The sequence below is a fragment of the Carcharhinus amblyrhynchos genome, chromosome 24 (assembly GCF_965287045.1).
Source record: "Carcharhinus amblyrhynchos chromosome 24, sCarAmb.v2.hapA, whole genome shotgun sequence".
NCBI lineage: Eukaryota > Metazoa > Chordata > Chondrichthyes > Carcharhiniformes > Carcharhinidae > Carcharhinus > Carcharhinus amblyrhynchos.
Window position 1 is genome coordinate 20,343,395 of NC_137347.1, and position 13,979 is coordinate 20,357,373.

The window sequence follows — 13,979 nt, forward strand, 5'->3', positions numbered from 1 at the left end:
GAGGTATAATTTGGATATGAGAGGAAGGTTCTTTACGCAGAGAGTAGTCGGGGTATGGAACGCGCTACCGAGTGGGGTGGTGGAGGCGGGAACATTGGACTCGTTTAAGGTTCAGTTAGATAGGCACATGAGTGAAACGAGGATGGAGGGTTATGGTAGGGGTTATTGAATGAGGGTTAGAACCTCGGGAGACACCGGAAAGGCAGGCTTGTGATTAACGTTTTTGTCTTTTCACTCCGCAGGTGGAGGTCCACCTCGTTGTCAAACGAGGGGCATGCACACGGTGGGTCGTGCGTGGGCTGCTCCTGGAGGTTCCGGGAGTGGCCTAGTACTTCGTGTCGGTGTGTGTGCTTGATCCTGGACCGGTAGACGGGCGCTGCAAAAGCTCGGTGACTAGCACTGCTAGCTGTGCAGATACATGGATTTGGGCCAGTGTCTGTGGGAGTTTGTGCATTCTCCCTGTGGTTGCGTGGGTTTCCTCCGGGCGCTCCGGTTTCCTCCCACACCCCAAAGATGTGCTCTTAGGCTGATTGGTTTTACCAAATTGACACTATTCTCCCCTGAATCTGGCTAAGTCAGGGGTTCTAATTGTAGATACGCAGGGTAGAATAGGTGTAGGGTGATGCGGCGGCGCAGGCTTGTTGGGCCGAAGGGCCTGTTTCCCGTGCTGGGTTGTTCTTTGTTCTTTGTTGTTTTTAATCCAATGCTGACATCTCCACGTCATGTTGGGGGCGGTATGATTCCGGCATTTGGGCCTGATAATTAAATGTTAATTTATTATAGTGAGGTTCCTGAGATTAATTGTTGGGAACATGGCCTGTCACTGATGGGGGAAGGGGACATTTGCAACAAGCTTTCACAGCATCGTGAAACGCGACTTTGGCTGCCTTGCGATATTTTCAGCTCCCGTTAGCGAACCCGCCCAATGTGAATAGGCGCAGAAAATCCCGGCCAATGAGCTGCCAATCTTACCCTGGCAAAGATCTTACATTTAATTCGCTTGGAGTCAAAAAGTACTCCCAAAACATCATGCTGAATTTAAACAAGTGCTACAAAGTCACTGTTACTGTGGCATATTAAAAAGGTATTACTTTTTATTTCCCCTCTTGCTCTACACGCTGTATCTGTCTCACCTAAGAGCAGGCAGACTGCTGCTTGATAGCTGTCAGTGCAACTCTGAAATTATCTAGTAGGAGGCACACCACTGTGACCCAGTAAAATGTATCCTCTTAGCCTCCCTCCCAGAATTGAGTGAATTGAAAATAGTCCTTCTGGATCTTATAGCCTGAATAGTATACTGGAATATGTTAAACTAAGTTCCAGAAAGGGTTAACATAAAGGGCTACAAAGAGTCGTGAGTGAAGCTCATGCAAACCAGCTTCCCATCCATTGACTCTGTCTATACTTCTCAATGCTTTGCAAAAGCAGCCAGCATAATTAAGGACTCCCCGGACATTCTCTCTTCCACCTTCCTCCATCAGGAAAAAGATACAAAAGTCTGAGGTCATGTACCAACTGACTCAAGGACAGCTTCTTCCCTTCTGCCATCAGGCTTCTGAATGGACCTCACATTCAGTTGATCTTTCTCTACACCCTAGCTATGACTGTAACAATGCATTCTGCACTCTCTCCTTTCCTCCTCTATGAACAGTATGCTTTGTCTGTATAGCGTGCAAGAAACAATACTTTTCACTGTATGCTAATACATGGGACAATAATAAATCAAATCAAATAACTGCAATAATGTGTGGTGCCATAGAAGGAAGTAACATATATTCATGTGATCTGAGAGGTGCTAGGAAATAGCAGCAAAGAATGTTCGCATAATTGTAAATATGCTACAATACAATTACTGTTTGCAACTAACAGTCTTCAGAAGTTACTGAAACTATTCCAACCCAACAACAGAATAATGTACCCCGCTGCTCCACAGCTCAGTTTGTAGATGGCCCCACTTGGCTGCTTTGAATCCCAATTTTATATATTTTACGGCTACATGTTAGAAAGTTCTGGTAAACGAAATTAACTCTGCAGGAGCTGATTGAATGCTGATGCTGTCAAATTGAAGGTTGTGGAGAGTCAATGCAATTCAGTGAGGGAGGGGAAACTCAGCCAACTATTTTACATTGCCAGAGCAGTGTGCCATCTTGTGGTTTCAGAGTGCCATAACAGCCAACTAGCAGAAGTCAGCTTGCTCATTCTATGTGCTGGGTTGGATCGGTGCTCACATTGATACAGAGAGAAAGAAATTATCAAAATAAAGAAACACCACTTGTTATCTATCCAAATGATATTCTAACGCAGCGGACAAATGAAACTGGTTCATTTATTGATTACAAGTTGTTACTTTATATCTAAGCTCCTAGACGCAGTCTGGATCCTGACTCTATCGGGTTAGTTGGACGAAGAGGGGTCCGCTCGAAGCAGCCATTCATGGTGACCTTTTTCAGAGCAAGTCAGGCACCTATTCGCACAACACGAGCTACAAAATCGCGCAGGGGTCGTAAGAAGCACAACCAGCTACAGGAATCCTGTGACAGACTGCCCAGAACATCAGGTGACACAGGGAACATGATTGCATTGTAAAGATGATGTCTAAACTAAGTTTGAGCTAAACCACTCATCACATTTATCCTCTTAATTCTCCTGTATGCCATGAAAGGCAAAATTACATGGCTGGTAACGTGAATCAAAGCTGTTAGAACAGAAATTTTGCTGTTTATTTTTTGATTTTGATGCAGAGGTTTTATGACAGTCCTCAGAGGCTACAATTAGGTTCAAATTACAGATAAATGGATAGATAATGTGGGGTGGTGAAAGAATTGATAGCATACAGGAAGGGAGAATAAAGATAGAGCAGTAAACCTGGAGAAGGGGCTACATAATAAAGATACATTAAAAAATCTTAGAATGCTAACTTTAAACAATAATACAATGAGAAATGTTAGGGGAGAAATAGGACAGAGTTTGATGCCCCATCTGTAGGTCGGTTTAGAGTTTTAAACTTAATTTATTAGTCACAAGTAAGGCTTACATTAACACTGCAATGAAGTTACTGTGAAATTCCCCTAGTCGCCATAATCCAGCACGTCTTTCAGAATGTGGGAGGAAACCAGAGCACCTGGAGGAAACCCACACAGACACAGGGAGAACATGCAAACTCAGCACAGACAGTGACCCAACTCGGGAATTGAACTCAGGTCCCTGGTCGCTGTGAAGCAGCTATGCTAACCACTGTGCCGCCATGGAGATAGGGTGGGGGGGGGGCATTAAATCAAGCGAGAAGATACTAGATGGGGATCCCGCTGCCTGTTCCTGATTAAAGTTCACTGATAAGTTGGACTATTTTCCCACCTGGATGCTATTGCAGTCCATTTAACAGCCTCATCCCATCGCCACTGGTATTCAACTAGCGGCTGGTAGGGAAGTCGCACACAAAACCCAAAATAAAAACTCATTTGGTTCTTCTTGCAGGCTCCCGCTCAGTGTTTGATCAAGGGATCTGGCACTGTAAGGGGGTGAGATCAGAAAGCTACGCCCTCCGCCCTTTCTTCCTCCTCCCTCTTCTTCCCACACTAACACCTTTGACCTGGGATCCCTGGTGGACCCTGGGTCCCTGGTGGGTTGTACTCCTGGTGCCACTGACGCCAGTGGAGAGCTGTTGGCCTCTAATTTGCCAGCAGCACTTTGGGGTGGGATTTCCACCCTCGGAATCCTCGACTCAACATACCCATTACCTGGATGAAAATGCACTCCGCCTCCACCCAAGCAAGGGATTTCCTGTGAAGCATCACGAAGGTCTGGCTCTTATTTCCATGTTGCTAATTTAACCTCAAAGACAAGTAGGTTAGTTACCACAATGTGACTTCTCTTTTGTTTTTTTTAATTATGCATATTAAGCAGCCCATCATTCTGGAGATCACAGACGAGTATGTAAAAGACATGATATGTATGTCAGCTTTCAAGACCTTGGCTGGCAGGTAAGGTGCTCTTACAACATTGCTCACAATGTGTGTGTGTGTGTTTTTTACTGTGCTCACCCGTGAGAGAATGGTTACTGTAGATCTTTCACTTTGAACACTTGCTTTACTTAGAATAGAATCCCTACAGTACAGAAGTACAGTACATTCGGCCCATCGAATCTGTACCAACCACAATCCCACCCAGGCCCTATTTCCATAACCCCACACACTTAGTTTGTTAATTTAACATGGCCAATCAACCTAACCCACACATCTTCGGACTGTGGGAGGAAATCCACGCAGACACGGGGAAAGAATATGCAAACTCCACACAGACAGTGACCCGAGGCCGGAATTGAACCTGGGTCCCTGGCACTGTGAGGCAGCAGTGCTAACCACTGTGCCACCATTACTTGCTTTAACAATTTGCTTTTTTATCAAATATTGTAGCTCATAAATTCTTGACATCACCAATCGTCTTTAATTAAATGACCACTACTTCCATTAATAACAATTGGATATATTTCCTGTTTGAGAAATAAATATTAAAATCCTGTTTTGACTTCAAAGAGGCCCATGATGTTGGCCTAGAAAGTACAGTACAGAAAGAGGCCATTTGGCCCATCAAGTCTGCACCAATCACAATCCCACCCAGGCCCCACCCCCATATCCATACATATTTTACCCATTAATCCTCTAACTTATGCATCTACAGTCAATTTAGCAAGGCCAATCAACCTAACCCGCACAACTTTGGGCTGTGGGAGGAAACCAGAGCACCCGGAGGAAACCCATGCAGACACGAGGAGAATGTGCAAACTCCACACTGAAACATAGAAACTAGAAGCAGGAGTAGGTCATTCACAGTGGCACAATGGTTAGCATTGCTGACTCACAGTGCCAGGGACCTGGGTTCAATTCCCACCTTGGATCACTCTCTGCGCGGAGTTTGCACCTTCACCCCATGTTTGCGTGGGTTTCCTCCGGGTGCTCCAGTTTCCTCCCACAGTCCAAAGATGTTCGGGTTAGGCACATTGGCCTTGCTAAATTGACCGTAGATGCATAAGTTAGAGGATTAATGGGTAAAATATGTATGGATATGGGACAGAGCCTGGGTGGGATTGTTGTGAATGCAGGCTCGATGGGCTGAATGGCCTCCTGCAGTGTAGGGTTTTTATGATTCGGCCCTTCAAGCCTGCTTCTGCCATTCATTTTGATCATGGCTAATCATGGAATTCAATATCCTGACCCATTTGGTCTGTGGGATTAACAGCCTCACAATACAAAGAAAATTGCTGGCTCAGACTAAACTCTTTTGAAAAGCCATAGAAGGCCCAGGTAACTGCATTGAGCAAGGTACAAGGCATGCCCAATGAGGTGAACCAATTGTGGTGGGAAATGGCTACTGCGAGGAATAGCCAGAGTGAGGGGTAATGCAGCACCAGGGATGGAAGCATGGAGAACACAATGCCAGTGTAAAAATTATATGTGTTTTCACTGCAAGAAGAAGGGTCATTTGCAGGCTTGGTGCAGAGTAAAGCAAGCAGGACAGAACACACACAAAAAAAATAGTTAAGGCAACACCATTAAAATAACTGGCTGAGGAACCCAACAACAGATCCAAAATTTATACCTTAAAGCAGGTCACACTCAACAAGGTACCATCTATCAAGATAGTCCTGTTGGTCAGCCACAGATCTCTTAAGATGGGAGTCAACACTGGAGTCACGGCCACAGTCATAAGAGAACAAACAGCCAGAAACCTTCAGAAAGGTCTGCAACCCTTGAGGTTGAGTTGTTCGATACCATTTTATCAATGGATGCTGATGACAGTAGGGTCAGCTGCAGCAGTAATGGTATTGTATAGGAACCAGACAACAGTTACCAGCTTTAGTGATTGAGGTTCACAGACCTTGTCTCATGGGTTGAGACTGGTTGAAACAAATTAAATTAGACTGTTTCAAGACATTGAATATTCAGGATGGAGGTTTTTCAAGAGCTCCTGTACGGTTACTCAGAAATTTTCCAAAAGGAACCAGGCCAAATAAAAGGGGCTGTAGCAACATTATTTCAAGTCCACCCAATGTCTTATGCAGTTCATCGTAAAGTGGAAATGGAGTTTAAAAGATTGGAAGACTTGGGTGTCATAAAACCCCGTTTAGTTTTCTGAATGGACTGTGCCTATAATCCCTATTTTTAACCCTGATTGCACTGTGAGAATCTGTGGAGACAAGTTAACTATGAACGGAGGAGACTGGATAGATCAATACCCTATTCCGAGGATAGAAGAGCTCAATGCAAAATTAGCAGAGGACCTTAAGTACATCGAGTTGGATCTTAGTCATGCGTACCAGCAGCTGGAGCTGGAAGAAGACTCCCAAAGGTTGGTCACCATTAACACCACAAAGGGTGATATCAGTACACTTGCCTGCCATTTGGGGTCTCATCGGCTTCTGCCATCTTCCAGTGTACTATGGAAAGTTTGTTGTAGGAAATACCTAGAGCGATGGATGATATCCTAATCTCTGGAGCATCCCTAAGGATCACAAGGAAAACCTAGATGAGGTCCTAAAAAGATTTAAAGAAGTCAGCATCTGCTTAAAATGAGACAAAAGGTATCTTTCAGGCAGATGAAGTTACCTACCTCGGCTTCAGAGTCGTTGCCAAGAATTTGCATCCCCTAGAGGACAAAGTGAAAGCCATCAAAGAAGTACCACAGCCTGGGAATGTGACAGAATTAAAATCATTCCCAGCGATGGTAAACTATTACAGGAGCTTCCTCCAGAACATGTCCATGACTCGGTCCTGTTACACCAGCGTCTGAAGAAGCACCAACAATGGAAGTGGGGAGCGGTGCAAAAAATGCCTTTGTTTAAGTAAAACAAACCTAGCGCCCATCAACGCTACTTGTTCATTTTGATCCAACCAAACCACTGGTGGTCACTTCCAGTGCATCACCATGTGGAGAACTGCAACCTCTGTTGAGCCTTGGCAGCCTCTAGCTTCTGTACATGAGAAAGAAGGAATCACCAGGGAGGATGTCGATCATAGGCTGATGAGTGTGCCTTTCTCTTTGGCCAGACTGGATTCTTTGCTAACTGAGAGGCCCTGTGTTGAGTTGAGGTGTTCCACAAGTTTCCAGACCAATTGACTTTGTGATTGGACTTTTCCCCTTTGTCTTTGTGATATTGTGCCTTTGTGAAGATGTATAACATTATCTCTCTTTTGTTACTCATAGGTGAACATAGGGAGTAGGGGGAGTGTGGTAACATGGCCCCTTTAAGATGTGATCCTTTGTAAGCCATGTGATCAGGCCAGACCCTACGGAGCAACTGCATGGGAAGGCAGGCCAATCAGGAGCAAGGGTGTGTGTCCTGAAGTGGGGAGGAACCTTAGTTGGAGCCAGAGAGAATAGACCTGTGAGAGTGTTCTGTCAGACCCTTATCTAGTATACGTATTAATATTGGTTAATAAACCCTTTATTGTTGGAGCAATATTAAGCCACTGCCAGTTACTACAGGGATGCAATAGAGAATTTACAGACTGCCTAACTGAGGTTTTACCAAGGAAGAAGGTGCGACCCAGATCATGATGAAAGAGGAGGTAATTAAGGCTATATAAGACATTAGTTTGGCCTGGCCTTTTGGCTAAGATCAAGTGTAGTGTCGACATGCTGCACTTGGTTGAAGTCATTACGTTACATTTCAGCTTCATTTGAAGCAATTTTTTAAAGCAGCATCTTGGCCTTTTGGCTAAGATGCAAATTAGACCAAGCCTTGGAGGAGGAGTTACACCTATTCCAATCAGCTCGGATCATGTAGGTCAAGCCCAAGACAGGAGGTGAGAGCCCTGTCTTGTCAGCTTGGATCGGGAATGTCCCAACTTGTTGGGATTCTGAATTGGCTTTAATTTGACTTGATTGGATTGGAATAAAGTAATAAAAAAAATTAGTTTGGTCTGAGCTGGAGTTGTGCATAGAGTTCTGGGCTCTGCATTTTACGAAAAATGTGAAAACACTGAAGAGAGAAAAGATCCATGTGAATGGTTTCTTGGATGAGAAACTTCAGTTGTGAAAATAAATTGGGAAAATTGGGACTGTTTTGTTTGGAAATAAAAAGATTGAGAGATGTTTTGATATTTGCTTTTTTGGAGAGCCAGTCCAGCCATGATGGACCAAATGGACTTCTGCACTGTAAAGATCCTGAGAATAAACCATTCAGCCCATCAAGCCTTTTTCGCTATACAATTAATGTTGATCTGATTGTGACCTCACCTCCACTTTCCTGTCTGTCCCCCTTTGACACCCCCGTCAATCAAAAATCTGTCCAACTCGGCCTTAAATATATTCAGTGAGCCAGCTTCCACTGCTCTGCGGTGAAGAAAATTCCAAAAGACCCTTTGAGAGAAGAAATTCTTCTTCAGACACATCTTAAATAGGAAGTGCATTATTTTTAAACTGCGTCCCCTAGGTCTAGATTCCCCACAGGCGGAAACAATCTCTCAGCATCTAACCTGCCAAATCCCTTCAGAATCTTATATGTTTGAATGAAATCACCTTTCATTCTTCGCATCCTCAATATAAGATCAAACTACTCAATGTTTCCTCATAAGACAACTCTTTCATCCCAAGAACCAGCCGACTGTTTCCAATGCAAGTATAAGTAAGGACACCAAATCTGTACAGAATATTCCAAGCGTGGTCTCACCAATGCCCAGCTGTACAGCAAAGACATCTCAATGTTTATATTCCATCTCTCTTAATGGAGGGCAACATTTATTTTACTGTTCCAACTACTTCCTGTACCTGGATGCTAACATTTTTGTGATTTATGCTTTTTGTAGTTTGGGGTTAATATTACAATGATATAGTTACATGTGATCAGTGTTTGTTTCAATGTTTGGTGAACATTCTTAGAACTGGCCAGCCCAAGGCACACAAGTCGTTTTATTGTACTTGCCGATAGTCTAAAGCAGATGGCCAAACTTGTATAAAGAGCTGGGATGGATATCAGGATAACTATCTCTCATCAATATCAATTATATTTATCTTCTTAGGATTTAAGCTGTTATACAAAAATGACACTCTCAATTCCAAGAGGCTAATGGTGGAATTTAATGTCCTTCCTGAGACTATTTTGGGGCTGGTAGGACAGTTAATTAGCCAAAGGCTGCTTTCCCATTGCTGCCCAGTGTATTGATTCAAGTCAGAAACTCCAAAGTGTTTTATGGAGCATGTCTGCATCATCTTGAATTTGGCTAGGATAAGCATGATACATTTCACTTCAGATATGATTCAAATGACCCACTAGAGAGCTTTTATCAAACAAAGTTTACTTAACAATATAATTAACATGTATAGTAAGAAAATTAGCAAGAACTCTTATCAATTACAAACAAGAAACAGAATAACCAAGACAATATATAACTTTTAACAACTATACCTAATGTGTTTCAGTCAAACCAATCCCATAGAGAAAATATCCTTTGCACAGGTTTACATAAGAACATAAGAAATAGGAGCAGGAGTAGGCCATCTGGCCCCTCGAGCCTGCCCCGCCATTCAATAAGATCATGGCTGATCTGTCGTGGCTCAGTTCCACATTCCCGCCCTCTCCCCATAACCCTTAATCCCCTCTCTTATCAAAAACCCATCAACCCGCGTCTTAAAAATATTTAGCGAGGCAGCCTCCACCACCTCAACGGGCAGAGAATTCCAGAGATTCACCACCCTTTGAGTGAAGAAGTTCCTCCTCAACTCCGTTCTAAACCGCCCCCCCTTTATCTTGAGGCTGTACTGTCCTTTCTGAGCGGGAAGAGCCTCTCCACCTCTATCCTATCCATCCCATTCATCATCTTATACGTCTCAATGAGATCTCCCCTCATTCTTCTAAACTCTAATGAGTACAAGCCTAGTTTATTCAGCCTCTCCTCATAGCTCAACCCCCTCAACTCCGGTATCAGCCTAGTAAACCTCCTCTGCATTCCCTCCAAGGCTAAAATATCCTTGCGTAAGTACAGCGCCCAAAACTGCACACAGTACTCCAGCTGCGGTCTCACCAATGCCCTATATAGCCGCAGCAAGACCTCCCTACTTTTATATTCAATCCCCCTCGCTATGAAGGCCAGCATCCCATTTGCCTTCCTGACCACCTGCTGTACCTGCAAGCTGGGTTTTTGCGACTCATGCACAAGGACCCCGAGGTCCCTCTGCACTGTCGCCTGCTGCAGTTTTTCTCCACGTTAAGTAATAATCCTTCCTACCATTATTCCTACCAAAGTGGACCACCTTGCACTTGCCAACATTAAATTCCATTTGCCAGTTCCTGGCCCATTCGCCCAGCCTACCTAGATCCTTCTGCAGACTCTCCACACCCTCCGCGCAATTTGCCATTCCACCAATCTTGGTGTCATCAGCAAATTTCGACACCATACACTCGGTTCCTTCCTCTAGATCATCTATATAAATGGTAAATAGCTGAGGCCCCAGCACCGACCCCTGGGGCACTCCACGAGTCACCAAAGCAAAGTTTACCACAGCAAAGGCCATTGCTCATGTGATACTGGACTTGAGATCTTTGGATGAAATCTGCAGTTCTCTGGATAGACTCAGAACAGTTTGAAATCAGAACAGCTTTTCAAAACACCAGGGACCTTAGGCAAGGCATCAACAGCTGATTTCCTCCTTTCAGAAAAGCAAAACCTTGCTTTCAGCTAACTAGCAGAATTTCCGAACCAGGGAGAGAAAGATTTCTTTCCAGCTTGATGCTCCTTCTAAAACTAAAATTCAAACTGCAGTTCCAAACAGAAAATGGGAAAAAAATTCCTATCACCTGACCTGCCAACCGGTTTTTCTCTTAACAATGCAGAGTCATACATCCCAGTAAAAATAAACAAACCTCAGTTTCAGCTGCAATAAAAAGACTCTTATCAACAGGCCAGCAACAATGAGAAAAACAAACTGAAAAAGTTTGCTTACAACTGCACAGTACCTGAGCTTTAAAATAACATTACTTAAAGGTACACTAACATCATACCAGATTAAGTCTGGGGCTGGAAGTGTCATGGAAGCATCCTGCCCTGACACCGAATGAAGCACCCAAGTGGGGAATTAATGTACAGTTAAGGATTTCATCCCATCACCAACGGCATTCAACCAACAGTGAACAGAGTAGTTATTACACTGAAAGCCTGAAAATAAACCCTGTTGGGTTTGCCTGTAGACTCTTGGGCTTTGTTGTTCGACCTAAGTGTCTGATTGAAGGACCCAGCATGAGGAAGGGGAACATCCAGACAGCCATTCCCGGGGCTTTGCCTCTGACTCTCCTCTCCTCTTCTCCTCCAGCTTTCACCCTGCATCCCCCATCCTTCCCTCACCTGGGTCTGATCCTGGGCCTCTGGTGGGTGCATTGTTAGCTCCAGTGATGCTGACAGCAGTGAGGAGTTCCCATTCTCTGGCTGGTAGCTTTAGAGGGAGCATAGATTTTCCATCCTAGGGGTCTTTATCTTCTGGTTACTTACATGCCTGACTGGCTGGCCGAAAGGAAGTGACACTGTGCTCTCACTGGCTGCTAGCCGACAAGCAAGATCCCTGTTTCCTGGATTACATTCCACTGATGAATATGAATTCCTTTTAATTGGAAGTTGTGCAATGAATAAAGATGTTGCAGAAATTTTATTCATTAAAGGCAATCTGAGCATGTTTGAGGAATTGGGATATTGCGTTGGTCTGTGTGGATTAACTTTTTCTGTCCCCCAATGTAGGACTGGATAATTGCACCTGAGGGCTATGCTGCATTTTACTGTGATGGGGAATGTTCATTTCCACTTGACTCCCACATGAATGCAACCAATCATGCAATTGTTCAGACACTGGTAAGTGTATGGGTCTCCCTGATCTGATTCAGACTGTTCTTGCATACTGCACTGCTTTTCCATGCGTGTTGTCATGTATATCAGTTTTGCGATAGTCACTCGGGTGAAACATGCATTAAATATGAAAAAGGATGCACTTGTTGACAAGTGTTGAAATACATCCTGTTTGTGAATCTGGCTCAATTATGAGTGACTAAACATTGCAGTCATGCTTTTGTAATGATCTAAAGGGATTGGGTAACCACATTGTGGGTTCATTCATTTAAACTAAGCACATGAGAAAAGCGATACAAAGCTAGAAGGCTTGAACACATCAGCAGCAGGACTAAAACAAAAACAGAAAATGCTGGAAAATTTCAGCAGGTCTGACAGCATCTGTGGAGAGAGTCTGGATGATCCTTCATCAGAGCAGCAGGGCTGTGTGTGATGTGATCTGCTCACCAGCCAAAGTGAAACTGAGGCTGGATCATATGACACCCCTTCCCTCTAGTTGTTACACCATAAAAGCATATATAGAATCTGCTGGTTTAAAAGGATTTTAAATTAAAGATAAGATGATTCTGTTGTGTATATTATGAAAGGAAAAAAATCATTTTCAAATGGCACTTATTGTATTCCTTCAGAAATCCCTGAAATTTCTTCACATAGAGTGGATTGTTTTGGCATTGTCCATAATGTATATCATGACTGCAGCCATTTTGCACATGAATGATCCAACAAAGAGCAAAGACATTTATTCCAAAGAACAGCACCTCTGGTTCTGCATTATTTTCTCAGTATTGCCTGGATGACATGTTCAAATCGTGCAATGGGGTTTGAAACCATTCCCAACTGAGCCAAGCTAATAAATGGAAAGCTTGGAAATTCCTGTCATGCAATTGCCACCAGAAGTGCAGTAGGGCATCACTTCTTCCTGCTAGCCTGCCCTACAGCTGATACAATCCCAATTCACAGGATGGATATGAACATCATACTGTTCTGTGAGGAGAGGGGTCCAAATGTTGAAAATTGCCTGGATTTTACAGGCAGTGGAGCGCTCACCACTAATGTCAAAGAATGATGCTGACAATGATTGAGCGATTTCTGTGGCCTGTTTTGTATTTCCTTTTCCATGGGGATAGTTTAAACCTGGAACCAGCTCACGGGGATCTCCAGCCTTGCAACAGCCATGATATCAGCAAAGAAGATTTGTCTAATGGCACTGAAGCAAAAGAGGAAGTAAAAAGAACTGAAAACTTCACTTTTAACAGTTCAGATCACTAAATAAATGATTCAGATAAAAGCTAAAATCAAGAAAATTTTATCATGAGAGTGAAATTTCTCATTTAACAAATATAAATTTAGCTTTTTAGGACCTGTAAGCATCAGCTTTTCTGTTGGTGTTGTGCACTACATGGCCTATTAATTTGTGTGTCGGACTTTTGACTTAAAGGAGTCAGTTTATACTCATTCTATGTTGAAACTTTTGGGTTGTTGTGCAGCTGCAAATTTTAGTGAGAACATCACCAGTGAGTTTGTTTAGCAGTAATTATGAAGTTAGACTACTATTAAGAACCCAATTGCATCTTATTCAACAAGCTGGAATTTTTTCAACGATCTTTAAAGTGTGACTAACAGTGTAAGGTCAGAAGTTCTTGTTAACTCATAAATTTCCCCTTGATTGAAGTCTGGGAATCTCAAGAACCCTAGAATCACTGTTAGCAATATCTGGATGCCTGTGTTATGCTGTGCAATGTGCAGGTTGTTATTAGGACTCACACTGGTTGATCAATGTCATTAGCATTAACAAACTTTAACAATGTAATTGATCTGCAATGACACAGATGCTCAAAGTTGATGTCAGGTTAGTGTAATCGCTCCATGTAATTTAACTCAGGAGTGCAGACAATATGGTAGCAAATGCTGACGGCTTTGTTGTCAATACCATTACAAACTGGGGTCATTATTTTAAGATCAAAGAACCTACAATCACTCTACAATAAAATTCAATTAAAATGTTGGTCATGTGAGTCTCCTTGTTCTGCCAACCTCGCAAGCAGTGTGGCCCTGCATCATTCAGACATGCTTTCCAATTGAAAGCAGAGGAGGTGGAATTGAGAGGTCTTATGGTAGGTGACTCCATCTTGCCAGTCATCCCTCCTAATC

At 43.3% G+C, this 13,979-nt stretch overlaps 1 protein-coding gene across 2 annotated transcripts in view; it reads left to right on the plus strand.

The window, feature by feature from the left end:
- The window catches only part of LOC145357721 (bone morphogenetic protein 7-like), a 64,710-nt gene that overhangs the window by 49,620 nt on the left and 1,111 nt on the right, over window positions 1-13,979 (plus strand). The window contains exons 4-6 of one of the 2 annotated variants that reach the window (XM_080211145.1): window positions 2,360-2,557; window positions 3,901-3,980; window positions 11,724-11,834. In XM_080211145.1, the coding sequence (XP_080067271.1) occupies window positions 2,360-2,557; window positions 3,901-3,980; window positions 11,724-11,834 (389 nt within the window). The remainder of the gene's footprint in view (window positions 1-2,359; window positions 2,558-3,900; window positions 3,981-11,723; window positions 11,835-13,979) is intronic. The other variant, XM_080211146.1, reaches the window with a different exon arrangement.